Source organism: Solea senegalensis, linkage group LG21, assembly GCF_019176455.1.
Source record: "Solea senegalensis isolate Sse05_10M linkage group LG21, IFAPA_SoseM_1, whole genome shotgun sequence".
NCBI classification, from domain to species: Eukaryota; Metazoa; Chordata; class Actinopteri; order Pleuronectiformes; family Soleidae; genus Solea; species Solea senegalensis.
Window position 1 is genome coordinate 1285948 of NC_058040.1, and position 19765 is coordinate 1305712.

General features: G+C 41.2%; 1 protein-coding gene across 1 annotated transcript; it reads left to right on the plus strand.

Annotated features, from left to right (window-relative positions):
* The first annotated feature begins 300 nt into the window (after nucleotides 1–300).
* naa25 (N-alpha-acetyltransferase 25, NatB auxiliary subunit) lies at nucleotides 301–16136 on the plus strand. Its single transcript, XM_044012469.1, has 24 exons — nucleotides 301–382; nucleotides 3298–3383; nucleotides 4779–4917; nucleotides 5053–5171; nucleotides 5377–5451; nucleotides 5535–5642; nucleotides 6388–6466; nucleotides 7650–7761; nucleotides 7992–8081; nucleotides 9053–9225; nucleotides 9930–10042; nucleotides 10127–10334; nucleotides 11462–11551; nucleotides 11645–11825; nucleotides 11996–12095; nucleotides 12241–12392; nucleotides 12490–12615; nucleotides 12702–12945; nucleotides 14586–14709; nucleotides 14801–14866; nucleotides 14943–15040; nucleotides 15113–15223; nucleotides 15303–15443; nucleotides 15948–16136. The coding sequence occupies exons 1-24, from the start codon at nucleotides 325–327 to the stop codon at nucleotides 16068–16070; spliced, it is 2916 nt and encodes a 971-aa protein (XP_043868404.1). The 5' UTR covers nucleotides 301–324; the 3' UTR covers nucleotides 16071–16136.
* The last annotated feature ends 3629 nt before the right edge of the window (nucleotides 16137–19765 follow it).

The following is a 19765-nucleotide window of genomic DNA, read 5'->3' on the forward strand; positions in this document are numbered from 1 at the left end:
TTACCTGAACAAACTTGCTCAAATCAGTACACGGTTGGTTTGCGGTAGTGCAGCTCAGTGTGCTGTGATAAATCTGCCACTTTATCAAAGATTTTGATGGCTTAAGAATAGCAGCACGGACGTTTGTGTGTGTGTGTGTGTGTTTATGTTCATTTTTCAAGACTGTAAAACGCTCAAAGGAAAAACTGCCCTCCAAAACAGAAGGTGGCAGTACAACCGCAAAACACTGGAAACAAACCGCCGCAAAACAATAAGAAAAAGAAGAAAAATAATGCCGCCCCCAATGCGCGTGCGCGAACATCCACCCAGCAGGTAAACTCCACCATGGCGGCGAGAGGCCATGTGCAAGATCCCAACGACAGGAGACTCAGACCCATTTACGGTAGGCACCGAGTGTGGAGCCGGGCGTGTTTGTATGTTTCTGGGCTTGCTGCGTGCCGCTGTGGTCTGTGGTGAAGCGAGGCGAGGCGCGACTTTAGAGGAGATGATGGTGTCGGGAGTCGGAGGGCACAGGGCAGCGCTGCGGCCCCTCCAGCGCCGACCGCGGGTTCTGCTGCCCGCAGCGCCCCAATGACAGTGCACCTTAACCCAGCCTTCGGTAGGACACGACTCCTGCGGCTGGTGTGCGGGTGAACCCGCGTTGAATCCGCAGACACACTCGGCGTTGTCTCGTGTTTTTCCGGCGTGGACAGGGGCTACTCATTTGTCGTTGTTTGACAGCTAGCTTAGCCGGCTAATGTGTCATCTCGCCGCGGACGTGCTGCAGCTGTTCGCACGTCAAAAGGGCAACAGTTGAGTCGTTGGTGGCAGTTTGTGATGCTTTTGCTGTTTGAAAACGTGTTTAGTGTGGTTCGGTGTGTGTGTCCACATTGAATCGCCAACTGCTTTTGTTGTGTGCTAGCTAACTAGACGCACGGTTAGCTTCCAGTTAGCACCAAGCTCATCCGTCAATGGACAAAGCTTCAAGTTCTTTAATGAGAGGCATTAACCTGCTAGCCTCTTAGCACACACCTGTACACACGGTTTGTACAAAAGTGTGGTGTTTTTGAGATTTACCTACATTTTTACCTGGAAGTCGCGTTGATATTGGTACATTTAATGCTAGCGGCACTTAGACACAGTCTAAGCACGTAAGTGTTCAGTTGTTGTAATGTGTGAATGACAGATCAAGAATCTTTGCTGTTATTCATTTATACTGTTGTTAGTTAATCATTTTCATGCTGCTATCTCCATTTAATGTTATAGAGGAAATGTTTTGGCTGCAAATGATTACTTCCTAAATATGTCTTTTGTTTTTTTTTTATCTTTGAAATGTCGTAAGGAAAAGTGTCCTGAATGAAGGATAATTACTTTCACAGTTATGCTTTTAAAGTTGGTGACAAATAAAGTTAGGTAAAACAATCATTCCGCAAGCAATCATCTTTTTAAAACCTGTAATCAATCATCCACTCATTTCATAGTTCCATATATCATCTATCCATTTATAAACTTATCTATGTACTTATTATTACCATTACTGAAAGAAATGGGCATTCAGCTGTTTCTCAAGCTACTTTGCAACATATACAGTGGCCCAGAAGATTCAACACAAATGCAAAAGTGACAACACTAATGCAAACTTCACAGCGGAAGTCAGCAGTGTATTCCCTGGTAAAAGTACTTCCTACGACTTATGCATGAAGTACTTTGTTTATTGTACTTTGTCCAATAAAACTGAAAGCATAAACTACTCTACTATAAAAATATTGTTTTAATCACAATCATAGTATATAATAGTTTTGACAGATAACACATGTTGTGTTTGCTTTTGATAAGACTTTGTTTTAAAAACCGGAGATAGTACTGGTTTGGACCATTTCAATAAATGTACCGTAAACTACACACTTTACATTTTCGAAACAGCTGATTTGACCACGGAAGCTCAAACCCCCCACAACTGCTGATTTCCGTTGTGGCTTTGGCGTTCGTGTTGTGGCTTTTGCATTTGATTCTATTTAAAAGCAAGAACACGGTCTGAGGTGAGCTGCACTTCAAATCTAAGCTGATGGAATTTCCGACAGTTTCAGGTCCTTCTGCACAATGTCGCCAGTGAAATGTAACATATTTCAAATGTTTCTCCCCAAAATGACAAATCTGTGTCCAAAAATGATCAATGAAGACGTAGGGCTGGTACTGATTCATTTCATTGCACATTGATGACACACATCGCGTCATGCACACACACCAGTTTCTCATAAATGACGTTCTGCTTCATTAGGACCAGGTTTTGGTCTCCATGATGACTATTCGTGCTGACAAAGTCAGTGTTTATGCCAGAAAAGGTCCTAAAGAGGTCACAAATACGCACAAAATGTACACACACATGCCGTCCTCAGGACAGCTGGGTGCCAGAATTAACCGTGCCAGACAGGATGCTGCGATTATGTCACATCTATTCTGTTCAAACTGTCATCACAGATAAAAGTATTGCAGAGCGAAGTATTTAAATCACTGTCTAGAGATAAAGTTTGATATTCAAACTATGCTTCAACTGCAGAGCTAGCATTTGACTGAAGTTAATTTAAATAGTAGACCACCAAAATCCAAAGGGCTAAACAATTCTGCTAAATTTTAAATGGAGCAAATGACAGAGATGGAGAAAAAGAAAACAAGAAGGATCTTGAGTGAATCAAAGCTCTACTCGCTCTGATGGAACACAAAAAGTGTTTACCGTTACAAAAAGAAATCTTATGGTGGTGAACAGTGTTAATATCCTGGCAGTTGGAGCAAATGAACAAATGCACGGGCACTAAAGTAAAACTGCTGTGAATCAGACGACTTCAGCTGAAAAGCTGGTCTCCTGTGTTCGTGCAGCTCAGGAATGTGGACACACGTGTCCTCAAAACACCTCTGAATGTGGTTTCTGTGATCTGATCTGAGGACGCTTTCAGGGCAGAACTGAAGCTTTCAGACCTTAGTGCGATGTGCACGATCGGATGTCGGATGGTCAGTTCTGAACAGGGTCATAGCCTGAGTCTAAACTGTGTTTTCTTCGAGTGAACCGGTTCGGTTTTGTGCAGTCACCATTAGAAAAATGGGACTAAGATAACCAGCCTTTACCGTTTCATTTTTGGACACCTTCCCTTTGGGTACGTAGTAAAATGGTATGGTAAAGTCAGGGTGGAACTAGACTGACTCCACCCACAGCAGTCAGCTTATTATTATTATTATTATTGTTATTGGACGAAGTCACAAAGAAACTTAGGCCATATTACATTATGCAGTCTTGACATAATATTGTTTTCCTTTGTGTTCCAGATTACCTTGATAATGGCAACAATAAAATGGCAATACAGCAGGCGGATAAACTGCTGAAGAAACACAAGGACCTGCACTGCGCTAAGGTGGGTCATTAGAGTACTTTTCTTCCTCTGTTGTTGTTTTTTTAAATCTTGCCTTCTGTTGCGTAACATGACACGGATCTTAGAAATATGCAGATTCTTTGTTTAAAATTGAGTTTTCTGTCCCTTTTTTCTCCCACTGCTCTTGCTCCTGTGCACCTCAGTCATGATCCCTCTCTTTGCACACACTGCACTTCTAAAAAGACACATCCACACATTCCACTAGAAAAATAGCAGAGCAGCAGTGTGCACTTTGACAGGAAAGAACACTGCTGCTGATTCACAATACACATTTTGAAATCTGTGTCTTTATTCTTGTGTAGGAAGTTGGAAGGAAATTCAGATAAACTCAGACACAACCTTTTATGGCATATGGTAAATGTTAGTGGAGCCTACAGTTAGTTTGTCGCTGTCGCTAAAATAAACTGTTTTACTGACTGTTGAGCTCTTCTGCTCCGCACCAGTGACGACTTTACTACTGTATTGACAATGTGTACAACAGCCTAAACTGTGATATACCACATCAGAACAGTGGCAGCTTCCTCCTTTATTTCTAAGGGCTTTCTAAGGGTCGGCTCACATCAGGGCTGCACGATAAATCGTTAAAAAATTGCGATCTCGATTCACAATGATACGTGGTCTCATTTCTGAATGACAGTGATTCTTCCACCTTTTATTTATGAGCTGCATCACAAATAAACAATCCTGTTTTCCTCTCGGAGTTTCTCACCCTGAACTAATATTTCTAATCTTTTGTTCATGAGCGCAATTAACATTTTGATTTGTGAAAAATTTGTGCCAGAGAATCGTGATCTCAATTCCAAGCAAAAAAATTGAGATTCACATTTTTTCCAGAGTCGTGCAGCACTAGTTCACATGCAGTGGGCATGGAAAACATGGAAGAAGCCAGAGGCACTTCAGGGTCATTACTGATGCAGCCATTGTTACTAGGCAACCAAAACCTGGGAGCTATTGACATGATCAGCCTCACTGAATTGATTAATACATACAAGTCAAAATAATCAAAGCAGAGGTAATGAATTAATGTCCTAATATTTTAAAAAATGTAAAAGAAACTCTCTTCATTGCCTTCATTTATTCACATTTCTCTCAAGTTCTCACATCGTACGGTTTCCTGACAGTAGCGATGTTCCCGAGGCGCCACATGACCGTGCTTTGCTGTGCTCGTACACACCTGTGACATCACTCTGAGAGATAAGAGGCATTTTCATTATTTAAGATCAAGAATCGAGTCGTGATTAATCGATTCAGAACCTTATGAATCGAAATAGAATCGATTGAGGAAATTGACCATGATCCCCAGCCCTAGTTAACATGGTGAAGAACTGGCAAGTTTAACGTTTGTCTTTCTTTTCTTTTTTTTCTCCCTTTCCTCAGGTCCTAAAGGCCATTGGCCTTCAGAGAACCGGCAAGCAGGATGAGGCTTTCACTTTAGCACAAGAGGTGGCCACTCTAGAGCCCACTGATGACAACTCACTGCAGGCTCTGACTATACTGTACAGAGAGATGCATCGCCGTGAGTGTACACACACACACACACACACACACACACACACACACACACACACACACACACACACACACACACACACACACGGCTTGGCAAGGTCAGGAATGACTGCATACTAATTACTGTGCCCGTCGCTCACAGCGGAGTTGGTCACCAAGCTGTATGAAGCTGCAGTGAAGAAGGTCCCACTCAGTGAGGAGTATCACTCTCACCTCTTCATGGCATATGCTCGTGTTGGGGAGTACAAGAAAATGCAGCAGGTATGAAAGCTCACACCTGCTCGTCAGACCATTACCAAATTACTGATGATGAAAACAAGGGATTATAACTCAACTTTTCAATCACATGTGGGTTGTTTTGTTTCAACGGTGCACAGTTAAATACTGTAACTGTCCAAATACTTGGACTCTACTGTAATCAGTATAATGAAAAGGATGTTGACGGTTGTGTATTTCCACTTTACAGGCAGGAATGGCTTTGTATAAAATCGTCCCCAAGAATCCTTATTACTTCTGGTCTGTCATGAGTCTAGTGATGCAGGTATGAGCATCCTTCACAACACACACATTCACAGACCTTGAATATTAAGTATCGTATAAAAATGATGTACGCGTCTTGTTCAGGCCATCTCCGCACAAGATGAAAAACTGGCTCAGATAATGTTCCTGCCTTTGGCTGAGCGCATGGTGGAGAAAATGGTTAAAGAGGAGAAGATTGAAGCAGAAGCTGAGGTGAGTGAGACGTGTGCACTCTGCACAGCCTGAACGCAGTCAACACACAAAAAACCCTTCAATACAAGATGAATACAACACTTTCAATGGAAACCAACAGCTTAATAAGCCCTGCCCCACTTGCCCTACATTCGTTGCTGGTATGTTATTTTTACATTTATAGTGTAAACTTTCCTTGGCAGTTCATCCAAATTCATACTATTTTAAGCCAGATTATCCTGTACAATCGGCACATGATTGGCACATTAGCAAGTGTTGAATATTCTCACTGACACCTTAACAATGTATTGCTGGTCCATCATGCTGTAAATGACTTTCAAGTCTTGTATCATTCTACCCAGTTGGAAACTAGGACAGAGTGATGGGTGCTGAAACCTGAACATGAACACATGAACACATTGCAGTGTATTTTTTATGATGAGTGGGACACACACACACACACAGAGCCACAGAGTTGTGGATTATGTGGAACAATCACTGATCTGTGTTGTTAATTCAAGTAAAAATTGATTTTGTCCATTATCGATCCATTATTCTTTCCAAATAGAGCTATTCAAGTCATCTGGTGAGAATTCTTGTATTTTTTAATATCACAAAAATAAATAACTAGCCATGTCAGTCTTTTCCAATGTCTTTTCCAATATTGTGCAGCCACGGTGTCCAGAATGAAAAATGTGTCCTTCATATACAGACAGTACAAAGTTGCTTGTTTTGTTTCAGTAGTTTTGTGTGTGTGTGTTTATAGGTGCAGCTCTATTTTATGATCCTGGAGCGTTTGGGGAAATGTGTAGAAGCTCTTGAAGTGATCAGGGGGCCACTTGGGGGTGAGTGCATATTATTTTCTTCTGTTTCTGTACCTGTAAGACCTGCAGGATAAATCTGAGTGAAGTTTTATTCCTTTTCATGTCTCAAGCTTTTTTTTTTTCTTGGTATTTGGGTATTCAGGGTCCTAGCCAGGTCTCGATAGATGAATCATTTATGTGCAGTAGGTTTGATCAGTTCTCAGCGTGAGAAATGTGTAGTGTTAAATAAGATGCGATACTACATTTGCGTTTGTTATTTCAACACTTCAGTACTGTCATGATTAGATCACAGTAACCCACGAGCATGACACGTTATAGCAAGGAAATGGACACAGTTTGACACTAACGTGCAATATTGAGGACTGTTACGCTAAACGGTATTCAGTGTTGCACAAAGTAGTGCTAAAACGCTAAAAATCCATGGATGGAATAATCTGATCATTCAGTATATTCAGGTCGTCAGCTGACCTCATTCTTTGGACACCTGAGCCTGTGACTATATGCACTCATCTCATATTATGCTATTTGACTCCAGATGTGGAGGCACTTTTTTTTCCACTCCTTTAGATTTGGTTACATTTCCATTTAAAAATGATAATTGTGACAATGAATATAAAATGTCTATAAAACCGTGCATTTGTATGTAAATGTAAAAAAAGATCATTGGCCCCCAGAAATATCTTCACATTATCAAATATGACCCCAGGTATAGATTAATATTCATGCCTCAAAAAATCAATTAAGAAACTATGAAAATATTTAGGAGGATCTCATCGAACAGATCAGACGAGGACAGGCGAGACAGGCGAGACAGGCGAGACAGGCGAGACACCGCCCCTGCGCTGCACGCTTCTGTCTCTCTGTATCCAACGCAGCCTGGATCATTTCTCTACGTGCTGGGGGATCCGAGCACGTCTTAGTGAAACGTGTTGACAGACTGGCACATGTTGTTTTCCCTCAGATGAGCTGATCTCTTTACTTAACTGCTCAAAGAGAGAGAATGTTCTCTGATGTGATGTGAATGTTGCAGGGCGTTTATAATCCATCTAATATATTTATTGGTGTTCCAAATAGACAGGCGCGTACAGGCCGCATGCGTCATCACAACATCCTGTTTCGGTCGTGTTGTTTTGGTGTTAAGTATTTTTTTTTTCCATCTCTAATAGAATTCTTATTAAAGTTGTATTATTGTGTCTGTCCACAGAGAAGCTGACCAGTGAGCTGCAGAGCAGAGAAACCAAGTGTATGATGCTGTATCAGAGACTACAACGGTGGCCAGAGTGTAATGCCTTGGCCCACAAGCTGCTCCTCAAAAAGTGAGTTAACGTTTTTTACCAGTGTATTATGTTCAGGTTTCTACCTGGAGCCTGCACTGCAATGATTAACATGGACAGACTGAACGAATCAATGAGAGTCTGACATTTAAATCATGCAGAATATGGATCATCTTGAATTATATATAAGTTGTTGGTCCCCTGCATATTAAACAATATAACCCACACACAGACATGAGACAGTGATAACAAACTCTTGTTTCTTTTTCCAGTCCCGATGATTGGCAGTTCTATCCCTCCTACTTTGACTCTCTCTTTCACCTCATTGACCAGTCGTGGAGTCCGCCAGAAGAAGGCGAACAGTGAGTACAAAAGATGTGTATCTATGTGGATACTGGCATTAAGTGTGTATGTGAGACTGTACCAGACCACTTTCAGTTTTAGGGTTTAAAAACACTCCTGAGATTTCTGTGACTTCTCTGCTTTTTATTTTATATTGAATGTGTGTGTAAACATTCATTTACATCACACATGTCTATAGTTGGGGTAAAACAAACCGTGACCATAGTGCATCTGGGAAACTAAGAGCAGCTTATGTCGTCTGCATGATGTTACTATTACAGTGGCATCAATGGATTTACACCTTGTGTGCGGTAAGAAATAATCAATACTGCATCAGCCTGAGCTTAAAATGGACCAGTGGCTAAGATAAGAATTACTGTTGAGTATTATTTAATTTGTCTGTGATGTGAGTTACAGGACGATAGCTGACGTCATCAGATTGAAAATGCCACTGACTCGCGTGCCAACTTTTATGATGCAGTAAAATCAGTACAACACTTTCAATGCCATTGTCTCAATGTTTTTATTTTATTTTGAATGGACAGTGGTGTTTATAAGTTAAAGAAATGAATCATTCCAATCCACAAATATGTGTTCATCTTTTCAGAGGCCTGTGTGGGTCCATTTAGCATACTGCCACCAACCTGTAAACCCTGCTTTTTTCCAAGTCACACACGGGCCTTTGACCCAACACATTGCTTATGATTCAGCGTTCTTACTCGCGTCAGATGACTTTATTCTCATTATGCAGTTTTTACAGAGTAGCTGGTGCCTGCGTCCTGTAACTGACCTGGTGCAGGACTTTTTAATAAACCACTGTTGTTTAGCAAAAGGCTAATATAAGCTAATGCAGTCTGTCAATATGTTGACCATGCTCTCCAAATCACTCTGAGCTTCATTGTTGTTATACTTTTATTACCTTTAATCTTTGAAGACTGCAAGAGAAGAGATTTGGCAAACAACAAAGTGTGTCTTTCCTTCCTCTCTGCAGTTGTTCGGAGGGCGCTGTACATTACACTGTGGCTGAAGTGGTGAGGTTCGTTGAAGAGAGAATTAAGGCGGAGGATGGCAAAGAGTCTCGTTTACTCAGAGGGCCATATTTAGCTCGACTTGAATTAATACATCGACTGAGAGAACGAGGCTGTCCAGAGGAAAGTCTCCTAGGTAAAACACTCTGCAAAGTTATTGTTATTCCAGGTGCAGGGCTGAATAATTCATCCTGTTCAAATCACAAACACAATTTAAAAAAACAAAACAACATTTAGCAAAGTTTCTATGGCTGCAGTTCTGTTTTGATTGTTTGTTGCCAATTAACATGTAATAAATAAATGTTGGAAGGAAATTATATCTTAAACTTGTCGTAGATTATAGCAGTTAATATGTTGATGTTTTGGTGCTTATTTACAGTAAATATTAATCTGAAGGTCTCCTTGAAAATTACATCGCAAATCAAATACTCCTCAGTGAGGAAAGGCAGCTTTTGTCTGTGCTAAACTGGTGCAGAATACTGAGAACAGATGAGAATTGTAATCAGAATTGAGATTATTATTTATTTATTTATAATATTATTTACTTTGTTTAATATAAGGACAAGGTATAGACCTGTTCTATAGGAAAGATAACCTTAATTGACTTCTGCTGTGATCTGGTGCTGTATAGAAAATAAATTAAATAAAAGTAAATTAATTGTGTTAGAACATTAAAGGCGTTATTTTCAGAATAATCCCCCGTTATGTTACGTTATTTGTTTTGCTGATTTTGTTTTTGTCACATTTCTATTTTGTAACCGGCCACAACTGTAACTAAAACACGTTTCACAAGTTCTGATTGATTGCACAGCCCTAACTGTTTGTGTATTGGATGATCAGGTGATCCTTTAGAGCTAATGGAACAGTTCTTTGGGAAGTTTGGAGACAAACCCTGCTGCATCACGGACCTAAAGATTTACCTACACCTGCTTTCTCCTGATCAGCATGTCCAGGTGAGAGGTGATTTCCTGCAGTGTTGCTGAACTCCTGTGGTTGAAGAGGCTCGTCGTAAAAATGTGTTTTTGTCACTTTTTTAGTTTATTAATCGTCTGAGTGAAGCAGTTCCTCTCGGTGAGCAGGGAGAGAAGGGCTTTGCTTTCCCTGAGGAGACCAACGCTCTGCAGAGGCATCTGTGCGTCTGTCAGCTGAGTCGAGCCCTTGGGCTGCAGCACGCTCTCAGTGTGGATGGCAAACTGCAGCTCATCGCAGAGCTGAAGGCTCATTATCATCATGGGCTCAAGTTTGGTGAGAGATTACACACTCCTCATTCACTTATTCATTAGCTGTTATTCAGTAAAAGTCTTAAGATTCAGCAGCAAACAAGTGTTACAGGCTCATCGTAGCTGAATGATTTATCAGAAGTTCTCATGTTTCTTGCCCACTCTTCCATCACTGATGCCCAACTCTTTCCACTGTTACATAGATTAGTTTTTTAGATTAGTTGCTTATTAGTAACATATTAGTTCTTAATGAGTCATTAAGTACTTATTAATGCCTTATTCTGATCCTTACTTATTAATAGTTTAGTAAGGAAGTTGTTGTATATGAATTACGATCTCAATATGCTTTGCTTAGTTTGGACTTTATACGATGGTCGTATCACTGGAAGAGTTATTCTCCCTTGTCCAAATAACTCTAAATTTAGTCTTTATTACTTAGTATGTTCTTTGTTACTTAGTATGTTCCCCATACTAAAGTCATGTCTTGATCACTACTAATTCACTAGTAGTTGAAGAATTATTAACCAACACATGTTCCCTAATCTAAAGTCTATTCTTGTAATACTACCACCTTGCAAATATTGAGATTGTGTTTCATATACAACTTCCTTACTTACAATAATAAGCAATAATGATGGATGTTATTGAGGGAAAACTCTTAGTTAATGGTTTACTGGTTGTATAATAAGGCATTAATAAGTACTTAATAAAAGTTAGTTTTTATTAATCCCCTTAGGGAAAGTATTCCTCTGCATTTTGACCCATCCTAGAATTAGGAGCAGTGGGCTGCCACACTGAGTGGCGCCCGGGGAGCATTGGGGGTTGGGTACCTTGCTCAGGGGTACCCCAGCCCTTTTTGGCCGGGTGGGGATTTGAACCGGCGACCCTCCGGTTACAAGTCAAGTTCCCTTTCCCCTTGGCCACAGGCTGCCAATAATGACCAATTAAGAGCCAATATGTTACTAATTTGCATGCTAATAAGCAACTAATTGATGGTGAATATGTATTCCCTAATCTAAAGTGTTACATGACATTTGGAGTGAATTTTTCGTACTCTCGAGCTCCATCGTGTGTGATATTAGCACTGATTTTATCATTGACATTCTCTGGTAAAGAGTGAAGGTCTGAGTTTTTGTTTACTTCTGTTAACAGGGAAGACTGCTCTGAAGACAGAGCTGCAGTTCTCTGATATGTATTGTCTCATGGCAGCTCATGTGTACATTGACTTGTGGACAGAGACTGGTGAGTGTTTCCCTCTCTCAGATTCCTCTCTTCACTCACTTTGGGTAAAGATGTCTCTGTTAAAAAGCTATGGTGTGTGTGTGTGTGCTGCAGGGGATGAGAATATGGTGTGGCAGTGTTTGAGTGTCCTCCAGGAGGGTTTGTCTCACAGTCCCTCCAACGCTCAGTTCAAGCTGCTGCTCCTGCTCCTCTACTGTCGCCTGGGAGCCTTTGAGCCTGTAGTGGACCTTTACTCCAGCTTGGATGCCAAGCATGTGCAGCACGACACCATAGGGTCAGTATATAAGAAACACACATTCAATCACAGCAGACAGGGATTAGGTGTGCTGGGAGAGTGTGACCTGGGATTACGTTAAGGCCTGTACATACTCTGTGTTCTCTCAGGTCAGGCCAGCATGTACCAGTGTTGGGTTATAGAATGATGTTTTAGTTTTGTTTTTTCAGGTTTCTGTTGACACGTTACGCTGAGTCACTGGGTCAGTTTGCAGCAGCTTCCCAGTCCTGCAATTTCTCCCTCAGGTTTTTCCACTCTAACCAGAAAGATGTGAGTCTGTCCCGCCTCTTCATTCCATTTTTATTTTTTTTTATTTTTTTAAAATCCTGGATGGAATGCGTCTTGTCAATATTGACCTTATTTCCTCTCTGTCCTCTTCCATTTTCTGTTCCCTTCTCCGTCGTCTTACCACCAGACCTCAGAGTATATTATCCAAGCGTATAAGTATGGTGCATTTGAGAAAATCCCAGAATTCATCGCTCTCAGGAACAGGCTGAATCAATCGCTGCACTTTGCCCAAGTCCGCACTGAGAGGATGCTGCTGGATCTGTTCCTCGAGGCTGATATGTGAGAAAGAACTCCAAACACACACTAGGTTATAACAGTTTATGATGTGGAGATGGGTTACTCAGTTACCTGTGTCTCTTTTGTCCATGTCTTTCAGTGTTTTGAGCTTGGATGAAAGTGTGAAGGCCATGTCTTTATCTGCAGAGGAGGACGACATCCCCTGGAGTAATATGAGGGATAACAGAGACCTTACTGTTTTTACCAGCTGGGACCCTAAAGAGAGGTATAGATCAGTGATTGATCTCATCATCAGAGGCCACGTATGCACTGAGAAGCACACACCAACCCATCTGCCTCTTCCTTTCACAGACAGCTTACTGAGGAGCATCGCCATCACTCTGTAGAGGAGGAATCTGTCTGGCTGAGGATACGCTCTCTAACACTTCGCATCCTCGCCTTCTTGGCTGGACACAGACACGCTGCCTCACATCAGAACTCCGAGGTGGCCAACGAGAACGGCATTGGAGACAAGACATCGATTCTCAGCAGCTTGCTGTCCCAACTCAATCAGACGCTCCAGACGGCCAATCAGTTTGTAGAGAAATGCATACAAGTACGTTCAGCACACTTTGTGTGTTTAAATGGTCCTACCTTTTTATATGGGGACCGTATAAAAAAGATGACAAACCACTGCAGCCCGATTCCTAATTTAACGTTTCACTTTCATTTTTCGTTCTTACCTTTTTCTATTCGGACTCAAACTGTTATGTTATTCATTTTTTTATATTACACAAGACCGGTTTAAGAATAACAGAACAAAACACTGTGTGACGGGGGGACCCTTTTCACTGCTGCACCACACAGTTGTTGTAGTAATTGCAGGAATTATCAAGTTACTCACACTTGACTGTGCCACTCTCACTAGAGCACTCACACATGCATGAAATGCATATATCCATCTGGTGCATGCGGGGAGATGTCCTGTGCTTTGTTACACGTGCGTAACCAAGTTTACACACTGTTGACAAAACTCAAAGGGAACGCGAGATATTTCCACACTGGTGATTTCAGAGAAGTGGGAGGGGGTTTGAGTTGATATGTCGCCCAAATCAGCAGTTGCCATGTTTACTATTAGTTAGAGCCGCAACTAATGATTATTTTCATAATGATTAATCTATTTCATTTGGTCCATAAAATATCAGAAAACCTTAAAAAATCGGTGTTCATCAAACCTGGAAATGATTCTCAAATGTCTTGTTTTGTCCACAAACCAAAATTACTCACTTGAGTCAAAATGATTTCTTTGTTATCCAGAGCAAAGAAATGAAGAAAATATTCACATTTAAGAAGCTTAAATGATTAATCGATTATCGATTAATAATTGTTGATTAATTTAGTAATCGATTAATAATCGATGAATTGTTTCAGCTCTACTATTACTTGGCAACAGCTTCAGGTTTAGTGGGAGGAGGTAACGTGCAGTCGTGCTACAGTGGCTACAACCACAACACGCTAAATGTTCAGATCTTTTCCTGCATATTAATGTGTTAATATTGTCACAACAAAAAGAGAAGTCACAGTTTTAACAAAAGATAAACAGATTTTTACTAAAAACTAAATAACAAAGGCCTGAGCTAACAGGGTGGGCATGAGTGTGACAACCAGTTCTTAAGCACAGTGGAAATGTCTGGTTTACTGGTTCAAAACAAATGTTGTCAAGTGTCAGTAACAATAGTGAGTTAGGTTATTCAACACAAATGTCCACTTTTATATTTTATTTCTTTGCCTAAAGTGGGTCTGACCCCGACCCAACCAGGGCCCATCAGAACCATCAGACAGGCATCTCTTGCATATTTATTGCCAAGTACAGATGTGCAGGCTGGAGATGCAGTAACACAGTGAGCCCACAGTGTGTCACTCACCTCACTTTTGGATTAGATTTTGATGGCCCATTTATTTTTTATGGGCGTTTTATGCTTAATAATAGGCAAAGTGGATAAAAAGCAAAGTGATGCATGATGTTAGTAACCTCCTCCACGAGTATTCAAGGCCCTGAAGTGCTTCCTCACCCTGCTGCCTCTCTCCAGAAACTCCCCCCCCCAACTTCAGCAAATGATTAGATGGTTATTAGCAGCGTGTCGCTTCCTTATGTCAGCACGTGGACTCTGTATTGAGTGTATTGAGTCAGACAGCTGAATATTATATGGAGAATTGTGGCGTCTGCTGTGTGATGATGTTGTTGTTGCACTGCAGTATCCATTCCTGGGACCTCCCTCCACCCGACTGGCCCCAGCTCTGTCCAGCGGAAGCTGCCAGTGTCAGGCTGCAGCACTGCAGCTGTCTGTCCACCTACAGGAGCTGGACACTGTCGGACTAGGTAAAAGGGAAAATAACACAAAGAGATGGATGTAATGCTAGAGAACAAATGCTGATGATTTTCTCATTTTTCTTTCTTTGTTCCGTCATAGATGAGTCGTCAGAGCTTCAAACCCAGATCTGCAACACTTTCAAATCATTAGTAGTACAGCTTCAAGGTGAGCATATGACGAAGAATAAGCTCTATTATTTTGCGCTTTGATTCCGTTGTTGACGTTTTCTTCTTGTCCACAGAAATACTGAATAAATCCAAAGGAGATTTATTGGAAATGAAAGACAGCAAATTGAAAACCTGGCCCTCCCTATTAGAAAACCTTATCTTCTTTACTGAGGTGAGACACTACTGCTTCATCACATTGCTCACGTATAGTCATGTAGTAACATAACCCTGTTGTTCTGCATAGACGGTGTGCATAGTCTTGTGGATGGCTAGTTACTGTGCCAAGATCCTCCGACCACTCAAATCTAGTCTGCAGAAGAAGAAGAAAAAGAAAAAGGACACAAACACAGCTCTGGTACACTTCTCTCTTTTAAGTCCTTACACACCGGTTTGTTTTTCTCTCTGATGATAATATGTGTGTGTGTCTCTTGCAGCCAGTGGTGGTTTGTGGCTTCCAGGAGCTGACGGGGAGCTTGCAGGACCTGCTCACCCAGGCCTTGGACCATGTAAGGGGGCAAGAGACTGGCATGACTGCCCTTAAACTAGCCAGTTTATCCTTGGAAGGACACACACAGGTGAGTGTGCTTTGTCTCTATTGAGTTCCATTAGGTTGTAAAATGTTGTATGTAGAAAGATATGTAAGCGCTGGGAACTCACTTTGATACTACGAGAATAAAGCTTTATTTCAAATAAGTATACGTTACAGTGTATACAGTCACAGAAAGAAGAAAGTCAGTGCGACGCAAGGAAAGAGAATCAGTTTTCATAAAGCAAATAGACCAAACACACACACACACACACACACACACACAAGAAGATGAGGACGACAAAGATGGCGACAGTAGATACAAGAGCAAGAGAGTTATACCGTATACACGAAAATGCAAGAGGTGATGGGACATACTTCTACGACATGCGTCTCCCTTTGGGGTCGCCACAGCCGATCATCTACCTCCATCTGTTACAACCGCTGTCCTCGGGGCAAACTTAAATGTCCAGAATATTGTTTTAATGAAGTAAACTTTGTGTTCTGATGATCTCTGAGCTTCTGTCTCATCTTGTGTGTGTGTGTCTTTCAGGAGGAGGCGTTGTTTATGAAGGCTGCTATGGACAAGGTGCAGAGCAGCTACCTGCGCTCACTACAGGAGGTGGGAGACCTGCTCAAGAAGAGAGCAGAAACTATAAAGAACCTCAAGATCTGAACATCATCACACAGCAACCCTCACCACATTAAGATGACTATACTTCCATTTATCCCCCGCCCGCCCATATCCACACTGCCGCCCGTCAGCTCACCAGCTAACCTGCCACTCATTTGTCCAACAAACCCAGACCCGAGCCTCTTTCCCCCCGTGCAGCTTTCTCACTCTTTGTGAGCTCTCAGTCTGAGTTGGTTTTTTTTGTGTGTCTTTTGTTTCACTTTACCACAAACCTCTGGATCACCTGCTACTCTTACAGCACATAAGCTTGTAAGTAAAGAAGATACATTTATACAGCAGTAACGGATGAGAGTGAGGAGAGAAGAAATAAATCGTGCTCTTTTTAAAATAAAGCAAATGAATAATCAGTTTTAGAGAAAAAAAAAAATCTAATAATTTATTGTACATAGTTAAAAGAGCAACTACCACAGTCCATTATCAGAAATGACAATATAAGACATAATAAACCACTATTCCATCTGTTTTTCTGGTGAGGCAGAACACAGTGGTCTCTCTGTGAAGAGCAGTCAGCACTCTAAGGAAATAAGGACACCTGGCTCACCTGGCTCCCAGCTGATCACATTTTCACTTGTGAGAATTATCAGATTTTCTTTCTTTCTTTTATTTGGGCTTTGTTTATCTTGTGTGTTGCTATGGCGCTGAGAGCAGAACCACGTCTGCAGTTGCAGTATTAAGAGCAGTGTTGAGTTCAGTAACCTGCAGGACTTTTGTTTTTCATCATTGTTTCGTTTGAGTTGTCTGCAGCTGTGCTTGAATTACAAGTGGTGCTTGTAAACGTGTGGAAATCGGTTGTTCCAGCACAAGAGAAGAAACATCAGACATATGAATATTTAACTGACGCTGTACGATTGTCTGGAATATGAATGTTCTCCAAAAACGGTGTGTTTTCTATGTGCATCATTCATGAGTTACTGGCCTTGTTCAGATATGGTGTTGATATCCATCCTGAGAGATCTGATCACAAGTGGACATCGCTGAAGTTTGTCACGTCACACCTGAACGCATCATGGATGCATCATATTTCACTTCCCCTGCACTGTGTGATGATGACATGGAGGTCATTTCTGTTTGTTTGTGAGGATAAAGACGATGTTTTTAAACGTCTGACTGCACAGTCAGTCTCTGTCAGTGGACTGTTTGCACGTGTGTGTGTGTGTGTGTGTGTGTGTGTATTTTAACGAGTGGCGAGTAGAGTAGAGCTGGAAGGGCAGCTTTATGCATGTGGCTGTAACATAAATTAAGATTTTGACCTTTTTAAAAGTGTCAAAATACTTCCAGTTCTTTGTCAAAGTGCAGTTAGCTAGTCTTAGTCTTGACAGCTGCAGTAGACAGAGTCCCATCTGCCGGTTGTTAAAATACCAATATTTTGGGAGCATGGGTCTCTGTACTCGTGTAATATAAAGGAGCTCAGGACAGTTGATGCAATGACAGATGACTTGAGGTCATTTCTCCAACTCTAAATCTCTCAGCCCATATTGACACACATTTTATTGTTTGACCCTCTTCTAGGCTCCTGACATTTCTGGGGGGCTTCTTTGCAGCACAGGCAGTTGTTGTCAATGCTGGAGAAGTGATTTTCTCACCAAAGTGACCTCTGCACAGAGTAGTGGGTGTCAAACAGCCAGTAGGAGCGCACTCTCTCTATGGACTGTTTGCACCGTCTCTTCCTGGTTTTCAGTAAACCACCGCGTCTATTTCCAGTAAGCTGTCAGCCAAAGATGCAGAGATGTTCTACAGTCCGTGTCTGCAGGAGTTACTAAAGGGATGCAGCTCTGCTGTTGTCCCCTTACGACGCTGAAATGTAAATGCTTTGTTCTGTTTTAGGCCGTGTTCACACGCTCAGGGCTACCTACACAAACAACTCAAACTAAAAAGTCCAAGTTTCCCCTTAAAGACAACTGAGCTATAGTTTAGTGGCCGTTGTAAGTGATGCTCTGTGTGATTATTGACAGCCTCCCATTATGCTACAGACTTTAAGATGCTGCATTCAGAGTGAAGATGAGTGCAAAACTATCGGGCTCCCTTGTATCACTTGATTGATTACACTTGAAAACGTATTGTATTATTGATCATTAATGCCCCAAAAAAGCCCTGCCTACTGTATCTTTAATGCATCCGAGGGGTGGATTTGCGTTCACCTGTGTCTTTAAACTCTTGCAGAAAGCGTTTTGTGTTGTGGTCAGATTTGAAAATGAAATACTTTGTGCACTCACCGGAGCTTGGAGCTGACGAGCTGTCCACTGGTGATGTGGATCAGTCAGGACGTTGATTTAACACCAGGTCTGAACAGGCATGTAAAGTTGCAGTGTGACACGTGTAATAGTATATGCAATGGTTTCATCACAGTCGAATGAAAGATCCTGACAATAACTCCTTCATGGATCCCTGTGAATCTGATTTGCCAGATTTTAGACTGATTAGAGATATATGTGTGTATATATATATATATATGTATATATGTATATATGTATATATATATATATATATATATATATATATATATATATATATATCATGCCGTTTATATTCTAGTTGAGTCTAGACCAGAGCATTGAGAGAAGGATTCTGTTTACTTTGACCCCCGATGTGACATTTCTCCCATCATCCTGCAGTTCTGTTGAATATCTGGTCCTGGCACTGCTCTTTTGTTTTTGTCATCATCATACAATTCAAACCCGCAGACAGACATTGGACCTAATTGTACATAAAAGTGGAGGCAGCCTCTTGAAAGCACAGTGTGTTGTGTGTTAAAAAGCAGCTACAGTTGGACGACTGTGAAATGTGTCATTTGTCGTGTCTTCATTTTGTCATTCCCCAACAACTCTTCCCTCGTGATCCAACAGTGGTGTCGTCCGCTTCAGCAGTTTGTGAAGAATAAGCTTGGAGCACTGACCGGTGACTGCAGGTTGTATGCAGTCATTTTCTTCACTGTTAAAAATGGCAATTTATGGAGAGCAGGTTGAACATGTGATGAATTGGCGATGCCTCTCCTTCCTGTTATGCACACAACCACATGCACATCTGCTGATGCCTTTATTTGAAGAGTGGAGCCCATTCTGTCTGAATTGGAGATGTCCGTGACCCGACTACATGTGCGTTTGTTGGGGTTCTGTTACGGTTGACAATCTGGAGCGTCATCTCAACCCCTCCTCTTTTGTTAGAAAATGGAAAACAGAAACACTGGAATGTCGAAGCTTTTTTTAAATAAAAAAACAAAAAATAAATGACACTGTTGTGAAGTCTTACTCCTGACTTTTAAATTTAGGGCTGTAATGAATGATCAGTAAATAAACAGTAAACGGTCACATTTAAAGCAGCTGAAGTCACATTGATTTATATTTTAGAAAAAAAACAAACACTCGAACCAATTGATCAGTAATCAAAATTGTGCCGCTAATACCTTGAGCAAACTAATAGGACATACTCCATGGTAGAGAATTCTGTTCCTGTGATTTATAAAGGGATCATTCTACAGCAACATAAACAACAATTCTTTATATGCAGGTGATAATAAATCCACAAAAACAATTGACTGTATTGTTCTCATAGTAATTGATGATTAGGCTCATGTAGCAGAACATTTCAAAACAAATTTATTTGAATGATTTCTAGCTGACTGTACATGTCATGTTATGCTATACACGAAGATGTTCTTTAGTACAATCACACTAACGCTG

Coding starts and splice junctions, on each gene's coding strand:
- naa25 (XM_044012469.1), top strand. CDS start 325: ATGGCGGCGAGAGGCCATGTGCAAGATCCCAACGACAGGAGACTCAGA. Junction 5,452..5,534: donor TCATGAGTCTAGTGATGCAG/GTATGAGCATCC, acceptor CGTCTTGTTCAG/GCCATCTCCGCACAAGATGA. Junction 12,946..14,585: donor TTGTAGAGAAATGCATACAA/GTACGTTCAGCA, acceptor GTTGCACTGCAG/TATCCATTCCTGGGACCTCC.